General features: G+C 43.8%; 2 protein-coding genes across 2 annotated transcripts; both read left to right on the top strand.

Annotated features, from left to right (window-relative positions):
• The first annotated feature begins 685 nt into the window (after window positions 1-685).
• Window positions 686-4,431, top strand: LOC128808755 (disintegrin and metalloproteinase domain-containing protein 21-like). Its single transcript, XM_053980244.1, has 2 exons — window positions 686-3,660; window positions 3,980-4,431. The coding sequence occupies exon 1, from the start codon at window positions 771-773 to the stop codon at window positions 3,060-3,062; it is 2,292 nt and encodes a 763-aa protein (XP_053836219.1). The 5' UTR covers window positions 686-770; the 3' UTR covers window positions 3,063-3,660; window positions 3,980-4,431.
• Window positions 4,432-6,289: 1,858 nt separating this feature from the next.
• SYNJ2BP (synaptojanin 2 binding protein) lies at window positions 6,290-15,522 on the top strand. Its single transcript, XM_053980155.1, has 4 exons — window positions 6,290-7,802; window positions 11,704-11,840; window positions 13,328-13,423; window positions 14,866-15,522. The coding sequence occupies exons 1-4, from the start codon at window positions 7,736-7,738 to the stop codon at window positions 15,004-15,006; spliced, it is 441 nt and encodes a 146-aa protein (XP_053836130.1). The 5' UTR covers window positions 6,290-7,735; the 3' UTR covers window positions 15,007-15,522.
• The last annotated feature ends 362 nt before the right edge of the window (window positions 15,523-15,884 follow it).

The following is a 15,884-nucleotide window of genomic DNA, read 5'->3' as shown; positions in this document are numbered from 1 at the left end:
GAGAGGACATGATGTGGGAAAATGGCTGCTGCATAAGTGCTGTCTGTAATTAAGTTGCATTGTTGTAGGTATATAGCAGCTGTGGTGTAGATAGGCTTGAGGATTTTATACTTGGTACTGTTAGTTTACATCTATATTATAGAATGTAGTGGAAGTGAATTCTCCCCTGGTTCTACCTTTTTTCTTGGAGGGTGTGTATGCTGTAGTAGCTATAGTAAGGGACATGCTAAGGTCACCACAGGGAGTATTTCTGAACTTATTAATTTCAGACTCTAAGCCTTAGCCTGTTTCTGATGTCCACTCACAAATTATCCTGTAATAAAAACAGCAAAAAAAGCAAAAGTCAACCTTTTGAGATTTTAAAACAGATTTTCCCACTTGTGGTCTACCCAAATGATCCCTTTGCTCAACACAAACATCTGTGACAAGGAGCGTGAAGCTGAACTGGGGGCTGTCCTCGCTGTGTCCGCTCAGAAGGAGAAGTACCCATTAATTTGAAATGACGATTATTAAAAGCTGAGAACGTGTTTGTGGGAGGCAAATTTACTGGTTCCTTCTCACAAGAGCCTCTGTCCTGGCTCAAAGAGCAGGATGGGCTGTCTGGAGGCGCTTGGGCAGCGCTCGGCGACGCCGCAGGTGCCGTTTCCCGGGGAGCGGGCCCGTCACGGCCGGCACGGCGGCAGTTGGAGCCTCGGGGCGGTTCTGCCCGGGCCGGGCCCTTCCAGGTTCTATCCCCGCTCGGGCGGGGGCGGCCGGTGCCGGCGGCCGCGATGGGGCCGCTGCCGGCGCTCCTGCTGCTGCTGGTGCTGCTGGGCGTGGCGGGGTGCCCCGGGGCCCGGGGGGCCCGGCCCGCGGAGCAGCGCGCCTCGTGGGTGACGGTGCCGCGGCAGCTGAGCCCCCGGGGCGGCGACGACGCCCCGGCCCTTTCCTACTGGCTGAACGTGGCGGGGCGGCCGCGGGTGCTGCGCCTGCAGCCCAGGAGGGGCCTGGTATCCCGCCCCTTCACCCTGGTCACCTACGGCCGGGACGGGGCCCGCCGGGAGGAGCACCCCTTCGTGCGGGACAACTGCTTCTACCAGGGCGACGTGCTGGGGAGCCCCGGCTCCCTGGTGGCCCTCAGCACCTGCGGCAGGGGCCTCCACGGCGTGCTCTGGGTGGAGGATGACACCTACCAGATCGAGCCCGTCCCCAATGATCCGGCCTTTCGGCACATTCTCTACCGCATGGAGGAGGCCAACAGCCCCGAGGGAACCAGCTGCGGACTGACGCCGGAGGTACTGCAGCAACAAAAGGCTGTGCTGCCATGGTTCAAGGCTCCCAAGGCAGAGGAGGAGAACGAAAAGCTGAAGGACTGGTGGACACACATCAGGTATGTGAAGATAGTAGTGGTCGTGGACCACGTGCGGTTTGTGAAGTCAGGCAGGAGCAAATCCCAAGTCTTGAAGCATGTAATGCAAGTCATCAATTCTGGGGACATTTTGTACAAACAGCTTTCTGTCCGTCTGTTTCTCATAGGACTGGAGATCTGGACTGAAAATAACTTAATAAATGTTACTAACTCTATTCCCCAGGTACTTAGTGACTTTAACGCCTGGAGAAAGTCAAACCTGATACATCGGATGCGCCACGATGTTGCTCACTTATTTGCATTTCAGTGGTTTGGAAGCAGCTTGGGATTGGCATATATAGGGACAGTGTGTGATAGCCACTGGTCATCGGCTGTTATTTCCTTCACTGAGAAAAAGTTGTCTTCAATTGTTATCACATTTGTTCATGAGCTGGGCCATAATCTTGGGATGACCCATGATAAACCGGAATGTAATTGCAAACACAAGACATGCATTATGTATGAAAACAATGCTGAAACAGATTCATTCAGTGACTGCAGTTACAAAGAGTACTTTAATCTGGTTGTAAATGGCGCTCCGTGCCTTCATCAACCACCAGCACCTGGCACTTTCTACACCGATAAACGTGAATACTGTGGCAATAAGATAGTAGACAGTGGAGAGCAATGTGACTGCGGTTCAGCAGCAAGCTGCCGAAGGGATCCTTGTTGCCGCGCAAACTGTACATTTACTGCAGGTTCAGACTGTGCATCTGGAAAATGCTGCAAGAACTGTAAAGTCCTTCCAGCAGGAACACTCTGCAGAGCAAGTACTGGCAGCTGTGACCTGCCGGAGTATTGCAATGGGATTTCCCCTCACTGCCCACTGGATGTATATGTACAAGATGGAGCTCCTTGCAATGATGGTATTTATTGCTATCAAGGAAAATGTTCTTCCCACAGTGAAAAGTGCCGGCATCTCTTTGGCAAGCAAGCCAAGGTTGCCCCTTTAGATTGCTTCAAAGCAGTGAATACTCAAGGTGACCGGTTTGGGAATTGTGGTATTCATGACAATGTCCGTTTTACAAAATGCAGTACTAAGAATGTCTTGTGTGGTAGGATTCAGTGTGAAAACATAGTCAAAATTCCTTTCTTGCAGAACCATGTAACACTAGTCCAAACTCCTGTTCGAGATAAAAATTGTTGGGGTCTCGACTATCACTTAGGGATGCCAAGAGCAGATGTGGGAGCTGTGGAAGATGGCACACCATGTGGTAGTGATATGCTTTGTATCAACAGGACGTGTATGAGTGTATTAGTGCTGAACTATGATTGCAACATGACAAAGTGTCATGACAGAGGGGTGTGTAACAATCGTAAGAACTGTCACTGTAAGTATGGCTGGGCTCCTCCATATTGTGAATTGGAAGGATTTGGAGGTAGCATTGACAGTGGACCCCCTCCAGTCAGGAGGGCTCAGAGAGCAAAAGTAAGACTAGCACTATTTGTTTTTTTTTCTATGTGTATTGTTGGAGTAGCCCTTTCCATCCATTATAGACAAGAAATAGAGGGATGGCTTACGAAGATGAAACCCCAATTCCATAGAATATTGCAGTTGTTTCAAAGACTGAAAAAAACAGAAGTTCCTAAAGAAAACTCACCTGCTGGCGAGTCAAAATCCACCAAAGTTCAAAAAGCAGTATCTTTGGATTCTCTTGAGGAAATCTCTCTTTAGCAGAGCCATCTGATAACTCATCAAAATAATTCAACAGGTTCTGCACAGCTCTAATCTCATGTGATATCATTAAATGCAGAGTAAACCTTATCTCTGTATATTTTCTTTTAAGTTAGTACATGCAGGTAGTAAGGCATGCTGTTCTTTGTACCCTGAGCTCTTAAACTGATGTAATTAAGTAAACTGCAAGTATTGTGTTTGTGCTTCATATCGACAGTTTAAAAATGCAAACTTCTTAAAACAGGTGTAGATAAATTACTTGCTTCAATTTCCTCCTTCACCTAATATTTTCTTCAATTCAGTGAGAGAGATGTTTGTGAACATCTGTTCTCATTCATTAACAGCCAGAGAAAAAAAAAATGCACTTGCAGTCTCCACTAGGTCCTTCCAGGCAAACTATTCTGTGTGTCTGTGATTTAATTCACATCTGTGACACACAAGAGGTAAGGAACAGGTATTGCAGTGAGATACAGGTGTCTGTTTCACAAGTGTTTCCAGCTGTTTACAAGGGAGCAGCTCTTCAGGAGGGAGGTAGACCATAGGAAACAGGGTCTTCCTTTTGTAAAAGAGTAGAGAAGGATTATCCAGATCACAACCAGTAAGCATTGCATTTCTGAACTGTAAAATATATGTCAACAGTGTAGTGACACCAGATCTGGCATTTCACAAGAACAATTTGTTTTTATTTCCTGGAAATTTTCCAGTGTCTTGACTGCTGGCTGCTTCTGAGAAGTGCTGTGTATTTTATTGTCTCTAAGAGGAGCTGTCTGTGGGGCTCCCCGAGTTAACTGAATTTCTAAAGTATTTGGAATTATTCTGCAAGTGTCCCCTACCTACAATACCTGCAATATTTGATAGATACCTTTCTGACTATCTCAGGGGGTTTCTTTTGGCTTACTCTCTGATTCTTTTTTCAGCTATAACTGAATGTGTCCTTGCACCTCTATGGAGCGCCACACAGAAGCATTGTCATTTTAATTTTTTTAACACAACATAAAATATGTCTAACTTCTGAAAAATATTAGGGACATGGAACCACCATTCAGTAAGTTTTATTGTTGTTATTTCTATTACAGCAGTAACTAGACCGTTCTATCAGATCAGCATGAAGAGGAGTCTGTAGTCCAGATCACAGTTAAACCTTTTTTTAAAAGGTGTTTCAGGATAAAGGGCTATAATGCACTTGTCTGCTAACAAAATAATTATTTGTATTTAGAAAATAAAGAGCACACTTTTAGCAAACATTCTGTAAAGGCAGGATAAGTACCCCAACACTTGGGAACATTTGGGAAGAAAGATGTTGGTGACTCTACAAATTATTATAGTCAACTCTTGCTGCCTCCCAAATATATAATATGTGTTTTTAGAATATGCATTTTCCTGTAATTTTTTATGTGTATTTTTTTGGTGTCCTGTATCCAAAAAGGGCCAATTACATTATGATGGGATGTGAAATACAAAGCATGTGATTCACAGTTTTTCCCAGCTTTTTGCCTAGAGCAAATGAGTCCTTAAATATTTATCTATCCTGTCTACAGAAATGAGGTAACACATTGTTTGTTTAGGCTGTGCTTATTGTCATGATAGAACATGGATGGTTTTGGTTAGATGATGAAAACTTAATCCTGCATTTATGTCAAAAGGCAAGGTAACTGCCCTTGACTAACACCACATCTATTCCTTATAACCAGAGACCTCCTCTGGGGGTTGGGGGGAGTGGGAGGGGTGTCCTCTGAGAAATAACAATTGTAATTCAGGTGTTTCAAACAAGGGATAGAAGACAGACAAGAGCGATGTGAAGTAATTGAAAGATGGAGATAAAAAGTAACAAAAGCACTACACCCAGCACCTTCCAACTACCTATGCACATCTAGTACCTACTAAGACTTTTTTTTATTTTGCTTTTTAAATACAAAAACAGTGGCAGAAGTTTCAGGTTGCCTCCTTGATGGCCTGCCATTGTTGATCAATAGTATACTATAAATTGCCAAGTATAGATGTATGCTGAGACAGAGAAACACCAGAGTCAGGGAGTTCTTGTTTACAGACCTGCATACTGAAGAGACAGAGGTGTAATGAAAGCACAATTTAGCCCAGAAAGCTTACTTGCAAATGCAGTTTTGGGAAAGATAAATTAATAAAATGCTGTAGTTTCTGTTTTTTTCCATGCTTAAAGACTGTTTTGCAAAACCAGGACTTAATTGGGAGGAGGCTTTGGATAGGAGTATTTCTGTATACTTTTCTCCCATTTCTTCTTGGGCCATATGAGTAAGACAAACATGCATCTCCACAAACCTAGTCTATGTTTCATAAATGTGTCAGCTTCCTTTCTGAGATTTCTCCTTGAAAATATTGTTGTTTCTGATTTCAACACAGCAATGAAAAACTTGATGTTTCTGGTGGTTTGTTAGAAACGTCCCACTACTCTGAAGGTGCTATGAAGGTGCAGGTCTAAGTTCAGTCCTAATGTTTTTGGTTTCCCTTTTTTTTCCCCTCCTGGTTCTAACTGCATTTTAAAATGCTTTAAATGGATGAGGGAACTTCGTTAATATGTAAGTCACTTACACATGAAGAGGCAATTTGCAAATGTTGCTGCACCGTCTCCCAAGAGATGTGAGTCACTGTACTACATGAAATGGTGCTGGAGGAAATAAGAAGACACAAGCTGGACTAGTGGAACCCCATTGCAGGAGGGGTTGGAACTAGATGATCTTAAATGTCTCTTCCAAACCAAACCATTCTCTGATTCTGTGAAATGGTCTGTGCCAGTGCAGCAAGGGTATTAAGGCTTAGGTAGCTGTTAACATGTGGCAGGCCAGTCGTGATAGGTGACGCCTGGAGCTGCCTAGGATTGAGTTACAATACACCCATGTTTCTTGTTTGAAATCTCTTCCTGACTAAAGAAAACTTTTAAAAACACTTAACATTGCAGTTCTCTCAGATCAAGATAAAATTGGTTTTGTTCTAAGCCAAGGCTGTAATCTCTAAAATACATTAAATTGCTGCTGTATCTTGAAGGAGTTTGCCAAGTACCTTGCAGCTGCTTGCTCACTCTCCTCCCACTCCTCCCTGTGGGAAGGAGATTCAGAAAGAAAAGGTAAACCTTGTGGGTTGAGATAAAAACAGTTTAATAATTGAAACAACTAAAATGTATTAATATTAACATCAACATTAATAATAATAATAATAATAATAATAATAATAATAATAATAATAATAATAATAATAATAATAATAGTTGAGAGTAACAGAACCCAAGAGAAACAAGTGATGCACAGTACAATTGCTCACCACATGCTGCCTGATACCCAGCCTGTCCCAGAATGTGCTGGGCCCCCTTACAAATAACTTCCCCAGCTTATATACTGGACATTCTGTGGTATGAAATATCCCTTTGTCCACCTGTCCTGGCCATGCTCCCTCCCAGCTTTTGTGCACCTCCTCACTGGCAGAGTATGAGACACTGAAAAGTCCTCAACTTAGGGTGAATGCTACTTAGCAAAAACAAAAAAGTCTATCACACGAGTCATGGTTTTGCTTATCATTGCAAGTGTAACTGGACCTTGAATGCCTGTCTCCCACCTCTGAGGCAGGTGTTCCAACACTGAGTTTAGCGCTAAACATTAATATATTGTAGCAGTCAGAAATCTGGTGCCCAGGTTGTCTCTCCCTATTAAATTCAGGAATCCAGAAGTGCAGATAATCTTGGAACGAATGCAGTCAAAAACATCTGTTATGTTTACTGCAATACCAAACAAATAAAATGGTAGTGTAACATTGAAGACCAGGTAGATGTGGCTGTCCTCATAGTGCCAAGCAGTCAGGTGGTTCAACTGACATTGTTCCCTGTCATCATTGTCTGTATTGACACACTGGTAGCATGGGCTGAAATAGATAATGATAACATTTTCCTTGCTATTTCCCAATAATCTATTGGTTCAATAAACCCTGAGGTACAAAGTCCCAGGTTCAAGTGGCTCCTCTGTTATACAGTAAGTTGAACTTCTTTGCCCTTTATTGCTAGGTAATTATCTGTTCTGTAGAGTTCTCAGGAAATCTCTCAAATCCTCAAACCAAACACCTTCTACAGGATCTAGTTAAGTATTTCTTGCCCCAGCAGCAGCACGGTGCTTCTATGCACCGTTTGTGTTTCTGAATATAGATCACTTTATTGCACCGCAGGGTAACTCGGTGTTGGCATGGATGCTCTCTGTCCTACTTGCCCAGCTTTGTATTGGGCTTTTGTTCCAGCACGATCCGATCTGTTTTTCAGTTTGCTGTGAGGACAGTTTAATATATGACCAGATATATGACCTGCTGGGAACAGGTCATATATCTCCCTTCTTCTCTCCTACGCCTACCCCAGACAACTATGGCCTATTCCTTAACCTTCCTACGGAAACCAGCTCCAGCCTGGGGAGCAGGGCAGGGCCAGGTTCAGATGCCGCGCAGGGGCCAGGGAAGGTGCGGGGGCAGGAAGACGCTGTGCTGGGCTCCCCGGGCCCGCTGCTCTTCCGCCGCTGCGGTGAGCGCCGGTGGCTGCCCCGGGCGCCGGTGGGAGCAGCCCCGTCCCGCGGGGACTACAACTCCCAGCGCTCCGCGGCGCGGCCCGGCGGCGGCCGAGGAGGTGAGAGCGGCTGTCCCGGGAGCCGAGTTCTCCTTCAGGGCGCAGCATGAACGGCAGCGTGGCGAGTGGCGGCTACTCCGAGGAGATCATCAGCCTTACCCGCAGACCCTCAGGTAAGGCGGAGGCGGCTCCTCCGCGCCGGGTCCGCGGCGCCTCCCGGGCCGGGGCAGCCGCGCCGAGGCCTGCGCAGCCCCCGGCGAGGCCGGAGCGGAAGCGCGGGGTGGCGGCGGCCGGCGGGGCGGCCGTGGCGGGCACCGGGGCGGCGGAGGGAGGGTCCCGGTGGCGAGGACAGAAGCGTAGCGCCCAGAGGTGCCGGGCCCGGGGGCCTCCCTTGGAAATAGCCGTGGCGGACACGCTGCTGCGGGAAAAGCTCGTGCCCTGCGTGAGGGAGAGCTGGCTGGGTCAGAGTCCGTCCTCTGCGGGAGCTCCGGTGGAGGCTGCTGTCCCTGCGGACAACTCGCCTCTGGTTTTCCCTGGAAGTTGCCATCTCTGGTGGAGCTATTGCTTCCAAGTGCGGCGGCAGCCGCTAAGCGCCCAGACGCATTGGATACTCTGGGTCAGGGGCCATTGGAAAACTGTGCCCAAGTGGCCGTCCCCTGAATTGTCAGCTTGGTGTTCATTGTGCGGCGTACCTTGAGATGCTTTGGAGTGGTGAGACAGAGGAGCATAGGCTGGAAGGAAGAGGGAATAGGGCAGTTCGTGGGGCATTTTTTGGCTTTGCTTTTCATGTCTCAACAGCAGGTGCACTCATGGAAACCTTACATTTTTACAGGACTTATGGTGCCATTCAGATGACACTTTCAGAAGTGAGGCTAGGTGGCACAAAATGTACAGCTCTGGAGCAAAATCCTGGCTATAGAGAATGGCAGGCTTCAGGAGGGCTTTTGGAGCTAGAGTTGTACTTTGGTGTTTGAGGCCTTCTCTTTAATTTAAACGACTAGGGACGAAAACGTGGCAGCCCTTCTGTTCTGCACAACTGCTGGGTGCGGCTGCTGGCCAGCCTTGGCTCCAGGGGCTCCCCAGAGAGCCCAGCACCGACGCTGTTGGTGTGTGTGTTTCCTTTCTCTGGGGTAGAGGTAGGTCCCGTGCAGGGCTGGTGTTGGTCCAGGCCCTCATGCTGGCGATCAGAACCCAGAGGGTGTGAGCAGCCCTTTGCCTCCTCTGCTCACCAGATTGGCCTCTGGTCTGAAAGCTGGGTAGCCCTACCTGCATAGCCATGAGCTTAAGCTAATGAAGCTGTGCTTGTCAGGGAAAACTGTGCCAAATGAAGCTGGTTCCGATGGGGATGCTGTTTCCATACATTTGGGGAGCTAAAATTTTAAGGAAGGTGTAAGGGAATGTTAAAGGGCAGAGTTGAGAATGGTCTTGAGTGTGACCACTTTGATTTCAGTCTCGATTACCATGAACAGCATTTGTCCAGTCATTGAGATGGGCTGTGCATCTTTAGATTTAGGTTTCTAACTATGTTACTTGATTTGAAGGTCCTACGTCCCCTTATGGACTTGATGCACTTGCCATGTGGATTATTACTCATTTCTGTGGAAGGAAAAAAAATCACTTATCTGTGAAGTACAATTGGATACTGTAATCTCTTGAATTGGACTTTGACTGCAACTTTTAAAATAGGTCTGATGCTAAACGCCTCTGGCAAAAGTTTGAATTGGTTGTGAATGTATTTCCAGTGGCAGGACAGTGTATATTTATCTTTTTCAAATTTTCTTGTATTCAGCCTCTCATTTCCTAATCCTGCCAGTCCTGTTTTTTTTTTTTTTTTTTTTTTTTTTTTTTAATGGCATTTTTGGGGGACTTTTTTAGTTCGGAGAGGGTAAGTGAGGCATAGGGATGTCTGCAGCCTCAGGAAGGGTCAGTAGTTTAGCCCAGAGCCTGCTTTTAAAGCTCTGCCATTCTGCTTCTGGTCCCTTACAGACAAGAGATTTAGTGCTATGTGCTCTCTCCTCTTGCTCCTTTTCTTCCAGCTGTGCTGTGTCTCTTTCTGTGGCTGCATGAAATGGAAGGAAGAGAATAGCAAAGAGCTTGAGGATTGATAGGGGAGATATTTTTAGGCAGAGTGCAAGTCTGAGTGCTGGAAAGACACAGTGAAAAAGCCCTGTGAATACTTAACTTGGTCTAGCACAAACTGCTGCCTCTTTGTCACAAAGACCTGCCTCTGCTGATGGAAGCTGTGAATATTGGTTATTTTTCCAGTTACGGGTAAAAAGTTGCAAAATGTATACTTTTTTCATATATATGAAAAAAGTGTATATATATATATATATATACTTTAGAGGTTTTATATATCAGAGAGAATGTGTTCTGAGATCCTAATTCCTTCTTTCTGGCTTTTTAATAAGTGTTGATTAAACCTTATACTTTCAGTAGTATTGATTTCTCCCTTTCCTAAGTGATTTGCTTTATGGCAAATAATTTTTAGGAGTGTGGATTTTTAATTTTTTTCATTTTCTATTGAAAGGTGTATTACTGTGCACAACTGGTCCTTCTTGAAACAGATGTTATTTGAGTTGAAATGTCAGTATTTCTTCAATTTTCTCTTGCTTTCATTTTTTTCCTCACTTGTCTGAAACTGCCAGGAACGGAAGGAAAAAAAAGGTGTGGCAAAATTGCTGCTAATATTTCTTTACTTCCCAGCTGTAGATGCACACTTAAAATACCATGACTCATTTTGTAAATGCTTTGATCTCCTGTGACTAATTTAAAATGCTGCTTCCCAGCAGGCATAAGGTGGTTTTACTTTCATTTGAAACTGCTTCCCAAGGTTTCCAGTCCCAAGTTCGAGAGAAAATAAGAAAGAAAATGAAAACAAATAAATCAATCTGGCTGAACGTGGGCAGAACTTGCCCTCAGCTGTTCTTGACAATAGCTTTTGGATGACTGGTTCATGTCAGGAAAAAAGTTGGGTATTTTTCAATTTACTTTGATTGCGTATTTGATTTTTTTTTTTCCTTTTTCCTTGGCTTTTCTTTCTTTTTTCATTACATGTCTCTTGGGGAGTCTTTCCTGTCCCTTGTCATGCATTTGTATTTAGAGAGAAACTTAGCTGCATGTACAGTGGGGAATCTCGTAATCTTTGGGTTTCCAGATTTTAAATTCAATTTGTTCTTCTGGCTTTCAATGAAACAAGAAGTCTTAACTTTAATCCAGAAGCTGGATCCAGATAGATATCTGTAACTGAGGTTTCCTTTAAAGAATAATACAAATTGGCAAAAATGTATAGTGGACATCAATTTTAATAAATGTATGTAATAAATGTATTCCTTTTTGTCTTGCATTAAATCTGCAAACTTTGTCTGTATTTCCTATCATGTTTGAATTCATGAACAGAAGAAAGTGATTGCGTACAATTTGAAGTAGCTTCATGTAGCCTAATCTTATTCTTGGAAGCAAAGCATACCATTTCCAGCTCCTGGGATGGAAGGGGAGGTCTTTTGAGCTCTAGGTGCCCTCAAGATAGTAGCACAGTTCTCCTTGCCTGTTTCCCTATCTGTAGAAAGGGTCTAACGCTCCTTGCCTTTCCTTACCCTGTTTCCCAGCTCACAAAACACTTATCAGAGGTGATTTCTTGTAGCTCAAAGGTAGCGATTTACTGTAATCACATGTGAAATGCAGAATACTTCCATTTTCTTTCATGTTGTGGTAAAGAAGTTCGTTCCTGCTGAGGGCTGAATCAGTGTCTCAGAAATGATGGCATGCCCCTCATTATTCCCCAGCACCCACCTGAAACAGCTCACAGGTGTTTTGTGTAATGAAGCATTACACAATGGGGTCCTCAGGCATTTAGTGTCTCTTCTCTGCTTTCAAGACCAGTTTTATGGGAATAACTTTTCTAGACAATGGAAAGGTGGTTGGAAAGGGTAATGCAGATTTGTGTGCTGTGAGTTTTTGTATGGTGGAGAAAGCAAGGCAATGTGGGAGGGTGCAGTCTCCAACAAGCAAGACAGCAAGAACATTTGAAGCTTTGAGCTTTTTCTCATCATCTTTCTCTTTGGCTTGCTTTAGGGTTGGGCTTCAACATTGTTGGTGGGACAGATCAGCAGTATATTGCCAATGACAACAGCATCTATGTCAGCTGGATCAAAAAGGATGGGGCAGCTTACCTTGATGGCCGATTACAAGAAGGAGATAAAATTTTAGCGGTAAGCCCTTTCTTCTGTTGTCCCCTGTGTTCTTGGTCAGTGATGTGATGTGAGAGGCAGGTTTTCCTTCACAGTGCATAGAGAGGAGGGATGTGGTGAATGAATTAGATGATCCCAAGCAAACTCCCTGGAGGAGTTGCCTTGGGGGTCTGGGGAGAGCTCTGAGCGCTAGGGAGGTGAGTGCCTCTACACATGGGCTTATCTCCTCTGCCTTCTTGATTTGCCACAGAAGTGTTCCGTGTTGCTGTGCTTGTGTTTCCTCTGTGACTTGCTTCCCTAAGGTTTTAGAATTCATCAAGTGTTCTCTTGCTCAGGATGGTTTATTGTTTACACACATGAAAATAAAGGTTTTCCACCTCTTAAATTTCCATTTTTTGACTGGTAATCCATGATTTCTGATCCTTTTACACAGGGGGATTTTTAGACTATAAAACTTCTAGGCCGTAATATTCTTCTCTTCATTTCAGCTCCTCAAGAATAACATAGGCTGCTTCTCCTTTTAGAAAATTGTTTTCAAATGTCTAATGTTCACACCCACTGATTCTTCATATAGCTGGCAATCATGCAAGAAACAAGCTTTACAAAGTGATGGGTGAAGAAGTAGCCTCTCCTAGGATTATACACAACCTTTTTGTACTCCCTAATTTTATTTTACACTTGCTTATTTTTTTCACATGTGATCTTTTTAGCTTCTATAGACTACCTTGCACTAATTGGAGCCTATTATTGATCCAGAAAGTGGTATTAAGTTAAACAGAGAATATTCTCTTTTTCCTGACAGTTTAATATTTATGTACTTGTGTTTGGGGTGCCTAAATATGAAGAGAAGGGAGGCACTGGATGTGATCTTAGGGGATACAATTAGGGGTAATGGGGGCGAAAATGAAAAGGTAGGATGAATTCACTCAGTGAATGAAATCAAGTGCCATGTTATATTACTTTAAATTAAGAAAAAATCCTAACACTTGCAAGTGAATCAAGTGGATGCTAAGAAGTATGCATGTAACTTTTTTTTTGTTGGTTTTGCTACATCAGTGTGCTTATAAAAGCAACAATGTTTACAACACTCTCTCAGAGGGATTTCAAAGGTACACCAGTAGATGAAACAAGGGAAGAGACTTAAAATAATAATTTTGCTGTAGCTGCTCTTTTATGTTCATTACCTGTCAGAATCACACCTTTGATTTGTTTCCAGTAAAGCAACAGCATCAGAAGCTGCTATTGACACAACTGTGGTCTTTTATACTTATTTTGCTTCTGGTTTTTTTCAGTACCTCTGTGTTTTCGCTTGGAGTTTCTCATGTTCTGTCTCAACATATAAAAATACATCATAATTAATTAATTAGGATCTTTATGGTTGCAGTATCATGTCCCAAATGCAGAATTCTGTGTAACATGAAGATTTTTATGTCTTATTCTTCATCTGCATCATTAAAAATTTGCTTTCTTTACCTTCAGCATCTGGCTCTCCTTTCCTTTTTTGCTAGATCAATGGCAAAGACTTGAAGGATTTGCGGCACAAGGATGCTGTGGAACTGTTCAGGAATGCAGGCTATGACGTGTCTCTGAAAATTCAGCGCAGGGTATGTTTTACCTCTTTCTTAGGGTTATTTCTGGCTCAGTTTAGACTGGTTTCTATGATTGGTAGCTGTGCATGAGGAAGAAGAGTACTGTGTCCAGGTGCTCAGTGGGATATGTGCATATAAAAATTTTGTTTGACCTATGACCTTCTCTCATTGCCTCAGCTGTAATTGTCTCTCTATTACTTTGTAACCAGTGTAACCTTTGTGTCAGTGAAAAGGTGAGTTTGGAGATGTCCCCATGTCTTTGTTTTGCTGGAGTATGTTGTGTTTGCTCACTGTTCTCCTTTCTCAGAGGTAAAGCTTTGTGTGTGAAGACAGAATCTCATGTTGCCCAATTTTATTTCAGTGGCCAAAATCTTACTGGGGACAGAACTCCTTTTGTTTCAGAAGCCCACATTCAAGTTAGTGTTGAAATGTGTGGGCAGCCCAAAAAGAGACACTGAGATGCTGGAACGTGTCCAGAGAAGGGTAATAAAGTAGGTGGAGGATCTGGAGCACTAGTCTGATGAGGAGCAGCAGAGGGAGCTGGGGGTGTTTAGCCTGGAGAAAAGGAGGTTCAGAGAAGACTCTATTGCTCTCCACAACTGCCTGGAAGGAGGCTGTAGCTGGGTGGGGGTTGGTCTGTTCTCCCAGGCAACAAGTGACAGGACAAATGGTGACATCCTCAAGTTGCACCAGTTTAGATTGGGTATTAGGAATTTCTTCACTGAAAAAAGGTTGTCAAACAGTGGAACAGGCTGCTGAATGAAGTGGTTGAGTCACCATCCCTGAAGGCATTTAAAAAAGATGTGGTGCTTAGTTTAATGGTAAACTTGGCAGTGCTGGGTTAATGGTTGGACTTAAAGGTCTTTCCAATGTAAATGATTTTACGATAATAGGAAATATGTACTGCTATGCTTTAAATATACTGGCACCATTTTAGATGTAAAAAGAGTTAAATCCTTAATCCCCAGATAGCATGGAAGTTTACAAAAGAAACAGTGATCTACCCAAAGCATGTTGGTGGGGAGAGGTGGCTTGAGATCCCTTTTCTACTCCCCTAACAAAGCAGTAAGTCTTCTGGACTGGTGTATAAGGCAGGTAAGAAAACCAGAGAGAATTATTGATGTCTTTTTCCTGGTAAAGAGAGCAGGAAATGGTGTGGCGGCAAGTGCATCAAGGGGTGACTGGGTATGTGTGTGTCATTTCTTCTGCTGTATGAGGTGTGTCCTGTTCCACTTGAGTCCTGGTTTAGAAAGTGGCAGAGAAACATGGAGGTGCCTAGTACAGACTGGGTACCCTGCATTTAAGTTCAGTCCACCCTAAGCTGTTTTAACCCTCCATGTGTGGAGTCTGCAGGTGCCTGGGGAAACTATTTTGAACATTCTTACAGAACCTCCTGGTCCAGACTGGGAGCTCTCTTGTTATGGTTTCTGACATAAATATTTTTTTTTTCCCTGTAGTTGCAGCCACAGAATGGCCCTGTGGGTCATGGAAGAGATGGAGAATCAGGTGGGCTTCCTCTGGCAGCCATTCTTGTGCCAGGCCTGGCACTTGCTGCGACAGCAGTCTGGATCTTGCTGAGGTATCGACAGCGGATGTGAAGAGTTCACGTCTGGGATATCACTGCGTATTTTACACAGCTATGATGCAATTTAAAGATAGAGAATCAACAATCTTGTCACAGACTGATGCCAAAAAGGATCATTGCCTATCATCAAAGTTGCTGCTGATGTTCGTATATATTGATTTTGTTGTAGGGTGAATAGAAGCAGAGAGAAAAAAGGGAAGGGAGAGGATTGTGTTTATGTAAAGAGTGGGATAGCTGTATTTTTGGACAAATCTGAGGAGGTTTTGCCATCCTCCTCTAGTTTGCACCATGAACTTTGAAACACACTCATCTATTCCACATTTTAAGGTTTAACTTTTGGTTAAAGGGAGTGGGAGTTGGGGTGGTTTTAAATCAAAAACATTTTCTAGAGGTTTTGCCTTTTTTCTTGAATCTAATGAATTCTGTCTGACCCATGAATAAAGAGGAGCAATGCAAAGGGTATATTATTTTTCCCATTGAAGTTTTGTTGGTTGTTGCTAAATAAATGCCTTAAATGTGTAAAATCTGATCTGTGGTTTCACAGGTAAAATCTTCAGTGTAGCTGCTGATTTAACAGCAATACGCAGTATTGGTGAGGCATTTTGTCAGTTGTGGAAAGATAGAAGATAGCTTGCTGCTAGAAGAAGATTTTGATTGTCAAAATGATTGCTAGTTTTTGGGTCAGAGTTGTAAGAGAAAGCTTTCCACAAAATGCTAGCATACTGGAGAGAGACAAACAGACAACTGTTTGTTGGATAACAAGGATAAGTGGTGGCAAGAGATTCAGGCATGCTGAAGCTGCAGAAGAGTCTTTAAATTAGTAGTGAAGCAATAGTTTCTGCATTCATCAAGTGGGTTGAAGTCTGCATCTCTCAGGTTAGAGGTCTGTTT

Source organism: Vidua macroura, chromosome 6, assembly GCF_024509145.1.
Source record: "Vidua macroura isolate BioBank_ID:100142 chromosome 6, ASM2450914v1, whole genome shotgun sequence".
Taxonomy (NCBI): Eukaryota; Metazoa; Chordata; class Aves; order Passeriformes; family Viduidae; genus Vidua; species Vidua macroura.
This window is presented reverse-complemented; position numbering and strand designations above follow the sequence as displayed.

Bases quoted from the DNA above. Each gene is read 5' to 3' on its own strand.
- LOC128808755 (XM_053980244.1), top strand. From the start codon at position 771: ATGGGGCCGCTGCCGGCGCTCCTGCTGCTGCTGGTGCTGCTGGGCGTG.
- SYNJ2BP (XM_053980155.1), top strand. From the start codon at position 7,736: ATGAACGGCAGCGTGGCGAGTGGCGGCTACTCCGAGGAGATCATCAGC. The intron at 11,841-13,327 runs GTAAGCCCTTTC...CTTTTTTGCTAG, and splicing joins AAGGAGATAAAATTTTAGCG to ATCAATGGCAAAGACTTGAA. The intron at 13,424-14,865 runs GTATGTTTTACC...TTTTCCCTGTAG, and splicing joins CTCTGAAAATTCAGCGCAGG to TTGCAGCCACAGAATGGCCC.